This window comes from Amblyomma mixtum, chromosome 1, assembly GCF_055824585.1.
Source record: "Amblyomma mixtum isolate Tamu chromosome 1, ASM5582458v1, whole genome shotgun sequence".
In the NCBI taxonomy this organism is placed as follows: domain Eukaryota; kingdom Metazoa; phylum Arthropoda; class Arachnida; order Ixodida; family Ixodidae; genus Amblyomma; species Amblyomma mixtum.
The window spans coordinates 228,085,168-228,092,380 of record NC_143012.1 but is presented as its reverse complement, the minus strand read 5'-3'; the positions used below and the strand labels follow the sequence as shown (position 1 = coordinate 228,092,380).

General features: G+C 46.0%; 1 protein-coding gene across 1 annotated transcript in view; it reads left to right on the top strand.

Moving 5' to 3' along the window:
- Positions 1–832: 832 nt before the first annotated feature.
- Positions 833–7,213, top strand: part of LOC149371090 (uncharacterized) — a 37,623-nt gene continuing 31,242 nt past the window's right edge. The window contains exon 1 of the mRNA XM_089584726.1: positions 833–1,672. Within this exon, the coding sequence (XP_089440852.1) occupies positions 1,227–1,652 (426 nt within the window). The 5' untranslated portion in view covers positions 833–1,226 and the 3' untranslated portion in view covers positions 1,653–1,672. The remainder of the gene's footprint in view (positions 1,673–7,213) is intronic.

Genomic DNA, 7,213 nt, shown 5'->3' with positions numbered 1-7,213 from the left:
ATAGGACGATATGCTGTGACCTGCTTTAACTTTTCTGCGTCATCGGATTTAGGGATTAGCACTGTATGGGATTTACGATAAGACGGGGGCAATTCATTTTCTTTATAGGCTTCGTTAAAAACTGCTGTCAGTACTGGCACTATTTCGCGTTTATATGCTTTGTAAAAAGCGGCGCTTAACCCATCAGGTCCAGGAGATTTTCCCAGGTTCAAATTTTCTATCGCTTGCTCGCTTTTATCGCTTTTAATCGCTTCTATCGCTTTTAATGCATTTTAATGCAGCCATTTTAATGCTGCATTTTAATGCAGCATGAGCCATTTTAATGCATTCTGCTTCCGGCAGCCGAGCTGAACGGATCGCAGGGTCATGGGCTCCAGCGGAGCAGCGATAGCGGCCTTTGACGGCCGCGGAAACAGGATCGATGACTGCGGTGATAAGGATTACCAGATTATTTTGCCGACACTGCCAACAGGACGTGTTGTTTTCAACACCGTTTTTCTTCACGGCGACGTGCGAGCGAGGCCGTTCCGGGTCGAGGATTTCCGAGACGCCCTGGCCGAGACCGGTATGCTCCCCGACGTGGTCGCGTTGGGGGCGTACCAAATCAACCACGTGTGGGCGGTTACCCTGCGGAACACGGAGGCAGCAAAGAAGTTGCTCGCCTTCAACGAGCTGCAAGTTAAGAAACGCCGCTGCCTCATTATCGACCCGGAAGACCAGCAGGTCAAGCTGCGGCTACACTGGATGCTTCACGGTGTGGCCGACGACGACATTCGGACGGCATTCGCGGCGTTTGGCAAAGTGACCGACGTTACGCGAGAGCGGTGGCGGATACAAGGCGTCAATGACAAGAGCTCAACGACAAGAACGGTCCTACTGAAGTTGAAGCCCGGCTTGAAAGTGGATGACCTGCCACACCAGGTACGTGTCGCCGGAGAGTTGGCTCTTGTCGTAGCGCCTGGGCGTCCAATGCAGTGCTTGCGCTGCCATGGTACAGGCCACGTGCGGCGTGAATGCAAGGTTCCCCGCTGTACGAAATGCCGGCGGTATGGCCACGTGGATAATGAGTGTGTCCGCACTTATGCGGTGGCTACGGGCGGGGCGTCGAAAGACGACTCTGCGGAACTCCTGATGGATGTAGTCGAGGCTGAAGAATCTGCGAAAGGCATAGAGGAACCCGAAACGCAGGCAGGATCGACGGGCTCTTCGATGCCGGACGCAAGCCGATGCCGGACGCAAGCCGATGCCGGACGCAGCAAGCCGCTGCCGGACGCAGCGATGCCGGACGCAAGCCTGAGGGGGCAGAACCTACTAGAAAGGAGACGGAGGCGTCGAGCGGTGAAGTAAGCGTGCCAGCGTTCCAAGAAACCGAGCCAGCGACTCTGACCGAGGAGAACCTTGACCAGAGCGGCGCCCGCACGACCGGCGTCCCTGCCCCAGCGAAGCGGCCACACGCCCAGACCGGAACCGAAGACGACAAGGCGGAAGCCCCCAGCGTCGAAGAGCCGCCGGCAAAAACGACCCAAGGACGGCGGTCGTCCATCCGGACACGATCAAATGTGTCGACGGAGAGGAGAGCCCTTGACAAGCCGCCCCCGCTGCCAGGCCTGGCACCAGCACCGGAAGGCTCCGGTGTCAACGATGTCGTCTAGCCAAGCGCTAGACGTGAAGGGTAAGCACCATGTTCCTAAGCCACCGCGGCGGCTGTGCTGACAGAGTTAAATCGCTTTGCATGTTCAATTTTTTGCAGGTTTATCTTGCACTGTGCATTACCACTGCCTCTCCTGCTAACGTTCTTACTTGACTTCCACTTTTTGGGATCGCGCTCCAAGCCTGATCAGCTTGAGAATAATTTGTGACACTCTTCAGGTGCCGCGGTGCCTCAGTGGCTATGCTGCTCGGCTGCTGGCCCGAAAGACGCGGGTTCGATCCCGGCCGCGGCGGTTGAATTTCTTTGGAGGAGAAATTCGAGGCTCGTGTACTGTGCGATGTCAGTGCACGTTAAAGAACCCCAGGTGGTCGAAATTTCTGAAGCCCTCCACTATGGCGTCCCTCATAGCCTTAGTCGCTTTGGGACGTTAAACCCCATAAACCAACCAAACCAACCAAGTCTTCAGGTACAACTAATTCCCTTTCTCCACAGTGGTTCTTTTTTTTCTCTCAAGCCATAATTTGTCCTTTGTTTTATTATAATATCAAGTCACACACACACGCAGAAAAGGATTAGTGTGTGTCTTGGTACGGTGAGAATGCCTCAAAAATTTTACGAAGCGCCGCGTTCTTCCGAGAGAAACACGGCTGTCATTTCAGCAAGACAAGGTACTGTGCAGCAAGCTAGATGGCTTCCCCTTAAAATGGAAGCAATTAATACAACGCAATATAAGGAAAAAATATAAAACTAAAATGATAATTTCCAGTGCAGCAGAAAACAGCATACTGATGATTCCAAATGCATGAATGGTTAAGTGGAGTCGTCGATATAATCCGAGCGCAGAAGTGAAGACTAGACCTGAGTCCAATACAAATCGCCGCACGAAAGATCCACTTTTTATGCAGAGAAGCAAACAAAATCTTGATAACAGTTGTAACTGCGAAATGAGTTTGTGAGCTAATAATAAGCTCGTAGGCAGCAAACCAAAGTCACATTATTTCGTCCACTATGCATATTCACCGAAGACCAACCATAAGCAAGCTCTCAATTGATTTAGCATTAAATTGAGTGCTTCCTTGATTTGCGCCTTCAGACGCAGGGTATTGATAATTACTTAGTCTAACTGCGCTTCGGGCAGGAAGTTGCCCAATTTATCGACAAGTTTTTCCTTTACAAGTTCGTCCGGTTTATCGAAGGCTTTGTAGACGTTCTTGTGCGAAGCAGTCTGGTCACATATTTGAGCCATCTAAGGCTGGTTAATTGTTTGCATGTCCAGCATGTAGATTAGACGTCGTTTGTGACGAAGCACTTATTCTATCATAAACGTAAGGTCATTATGACCAACCTACTGTATAATTTATACAGCCTGTATCTAACAACTTTTCGTCGAGCAGGGCACTGATGGTTGAAGTACTTGCTCATCAGCACAGAACGAGAAATATGTTACTTCCCTTCCTTTCTTCTTCACCACCTCGCAGGCAAATTTGTGCATATTCTGATCAATTGTTCCCTGATAGTCTGGCATGCTTGCCCATATGGTACTAGAATTTGCATTTATTTTGCATCACTCGGAAGGAACTGCATCTATATGGCTCCCCAGGGATAAGAGGGATTTAGAGATTCCGTGTAGAAGTTTAAGTGGTAAGTTCACGACGAGCACTTTTTGATGCTATGCCATATCTCAAGAATATAAAATGTATATATCACCTCGCTCATAGCAAGAAAGAACAAGCAAGCTAAGTTTCAGTTGGTCTGATGTACACTTTAGCTTCTATCTTTCAACTCGCAGATATTGTAGAAGGAAATACATTTCGACGAAGATGAGAAAATACCGGAAAAAGTATCTTACTCCGCAGCGACAATGTGGATGAAAGACCGCTTTCATCTAACGAGATGAATTGGAAGCTGATTGCGCCTGCAAGAAGCTGGAGACGTGCTGCTCCCTCTTCATGAACATACAAAAAGTGAAGATGATAGAGGTTGAGTGAAGGAAAGAACTATAAAAAAAAATAAAGTCGCGCAAGACGAGGATGAAGGGAACAGGAGAAAGGAAGTACGGCACGTGGATCGTATAGCTCCCCCTAATCGATGCCAGCGTGATGCGCTGGCAGATATCGACTTTGGAGTATCGGGAGACTCCCCAGCTGGCGTCCGCTTTTCCTTTATCCTTTGCTCCCAGGCTGCGGTTTTCCTTCCTGGTCTCCCTAAGTACGTGCCTTCCCTAACTTTCACTGCGGTTGCCACCAAAGCGCCGTTCCTTCGACGTAGTTTTTCCTCCTATCTGTGGGGAGCAGCCACCATCAATGGATGCACCGGGTGGTTCGAAGCGTTTGGCCTCACTGTCGGCAGCCGTCACCAGCCGGAGAGGCAGAGTCGTGGGGTTGACAAGGATGCGAGCCGACGCAGACATCTGTCTTGCATCCATTGCATACTGGTGCAATCCGCTGGAGAAGGTCGCCTTCGAGCGAAGTAAAAGCGAGCCACATGCAATCATTCTCGCGCAAATGATACTCAGGAGTCTGGAATATACTTCTCTTAAAACAAACTGGGGAAGTAACTGTTCATTGAGTTGCAGTACATACTGAAATATGAGTGGATGATGAAGGTGGCGAAACAAATCATAATGTGCTGCATCCAGCGTATGCTCGAAGATGGCGCTTGTTAAATTGTACGGTAAGTCTTATTAGAGCCGATACTACGACTACCGATTCTCACTTAACTCTATGAAGGTACATATGATTATTTCGTAACCCGTACACTGCCGACAACATACCCAGACATTCTAAAAGCTGCTTATGAACGGAATTTGTTTCATATATCGTAAGATTTCATTATAAAATAAATATCTTATTTAGATCTTCCCTCTGCAGGCTTGTAATTTTTTTCTATTGCCAATTGCGTTCCCAATTGGCTTCCTACTGCAGTCTTAACTACTCGATGCGAGTGATGGACAAACTTTAAACCAAAATTTTGCTCTGCATCGAATTAATTGACCATTTTCTTCAATATTGCTATAACAGTACATTACGATATTTAACATTTGCGTCAATATTAAAATTCATGTCCAAGAATCATGTACCTAGCTAGACCGAGTGCTATCACAGGAGAATGTTGCGGCTATTCTGTCCTTTTTTCACAAGTGTTGTCTCACTAAAGGCACCTCATACGCAACCAATGAAAACATAGCTTAACAGTGCTTGCACTTGCTCCTTTCTTAAAGGCACCGTCCACCTCACTGTGAGCTTGCGTTATTGCTCTTAAACCGAGAGTGTAATGAAATTTTAAATTCATTCTTGGTCGGTGTTTATTTACTTGCGCGTTGATAAAAACTGAAAAGTGTGTAGATCTTTAATGCATTTTACTGTTAGTCTGTTTACATGTTTTAACTATCACCACGGTGGTTGAACCGCAGTGCTGCTAACCTCCAGAAACGCTTCTCCCCAAATTTGCAACCAAAAATTTGCTAAATTTCTCTAGATACGAAAAATGGTGTTCAATTGTGAAAAAATGTATATTTATTTGTAGTTCAGTAGCCACTTTTATCATGCAGCTGCCCTGTTACCAGGCGTTTGCAAGCAAATTAGCTCTAAATTTGAAATGAAGGATCTAATATGAAGAACTTCAAAATGACGCTACAAGATAAACCATAGTGCTCTTTGGTAATTGCAAATTAAAGGCTCTATATTGTGTCTGTGTATTTTTCTTCGTTGTACACAAGATATTAGTAAACATGAATTGGCATGTGGAATTAACTGAATTTTTTTCCCTCATGTTTTGTCGGTTTAGACTTCTGCCGAACGATACCACGTACAAAATGCCTGGAGGTCGCTTGAGGAGTGTACGGAAACTGCAATATGAAAGCTGGTTGTTCATTTGCTGCAGATTGCTCTGAAGGGTGGCTGACGTAACAATTCAAGTCAATTAAAACAATGAAGCAGTGATTGTTACAGCTTTCGTTTACCTCATGTGACCTCAACTGACTTTGTTCGCCGTGGTGGTACTAGAAATTATGGTTTATGATTTTGGAGGTTCTAACGTCCCAAAGCGACTCAGGCTATCAGGGACGCCGTAGTGAAGGGCTCCAGAAATTTCGACCATCTGGTGTTCTTTAACGTCTCCTCACATCGCACAATGCCCGGACCTCTAGAATTTTGACTCCTTCGAAATTCGACTGCCGAAGCCGGCATCGAAGCCTCGTCATTAGGGTCAGCATCCGAGTGCCATAGCCACTCAGCCACCGCGGCGGGTGAACTTGGAAATGTTTTGAGCAGATTTGGAAGATTTTCAACACGGCACTCCTTTATCAAAAAAAAAATGGTGCCCTTGTTCTATTCTAGCTATAAAAATAAGCATGCAGATATGCTTACTAAATAGGAATTTCACGTCATGCAGCGCACTACAAATATAGCGTGATGAAGGGGCACGCGAGTTGAGGGAAGGCGGTGGCGCGCCAGATCACAGCAGCCGGTGCCACTGGCCGGGACCATACATGGCCGGCTACGTCCGTGTCGCTTGCACACGCTTGCACATGCGTGCAAGTTGCAAGTTGCACATGCGTGTTTGCACATGCCTGCAATTTGTAACTTGTTGGAACATCGCCGCTCTGACTGCTGAATTCGCCGCCATGGCTCTGAACAGCTTTTGCGCCGCCGTAACAAAACGTTTTCACTTGCATGCGAAACAGGCTTTACGGGCCTCAGTCAGTTGTAGAGAAAAAACAACGAAAAGCTTGCACTGTCTTTCCAGTTTGAGAGAGAGAAGAAAAGAACTCTCCGAGCAAATGAAATTTCCCTAAATTATATAAAAAATCCTTTTTCCCCTAAACAAAGCCGATATTCTCTAGATCTAGTGAAAAATCCCTAGGGTTGGCAGCACTGTCGCACCGTCTAATCGCCAATAATAATGCCTTTTAGACGAAAGGTAATGATAAAAGTAATCTGTGAACGCAACATGGTTACTGTACTGTACACTCACGGAGAAGTTAGAACCACAAACAGCGGTCTTTGAAGAATGTAATCTTAGACTGAATACTGAAATTACAAGTATTTTTTCTCTGCTCATAGGCAAGTGGGATTAACTCATTGATATTTAGAAACTTCATCGATATCAATATTTATTGTCTTACTATATTCAATGCATTCTCTTTCTTCCTTCTTCTTTTTTCTTCTTTTTTAAAATCGAGATATCAGTACTATGGAAGGCTTTTCTTTTTCGAAGAACATGAAACAAAGCCTGCCCTGCATCATTACAGCGCTAAAATTTCTACAACGAAGAATTTTTAAACCGACACTAAAGACAACAACGTCCTGCTTCTCTTAAATACGCAGTGCAGAAGGCCATTTGCATATGTTCCAGCTCTTGTCAGGTTAATGAAAACTAATTAGAATGAGTGCTGTTCTGCTTAACACAAGCTTCTGTCGGGTTAAACAAAACTGAGGCTAAATGAAATCGCTCCTAACTCATATTATTGCCTAAACGCGCGGTTTTCTATTAAAAAAACTGGAATTCTTTCACCCAATGGCTATCCTGATAACACAGACAGTTCCTGATACTCAACCGTAC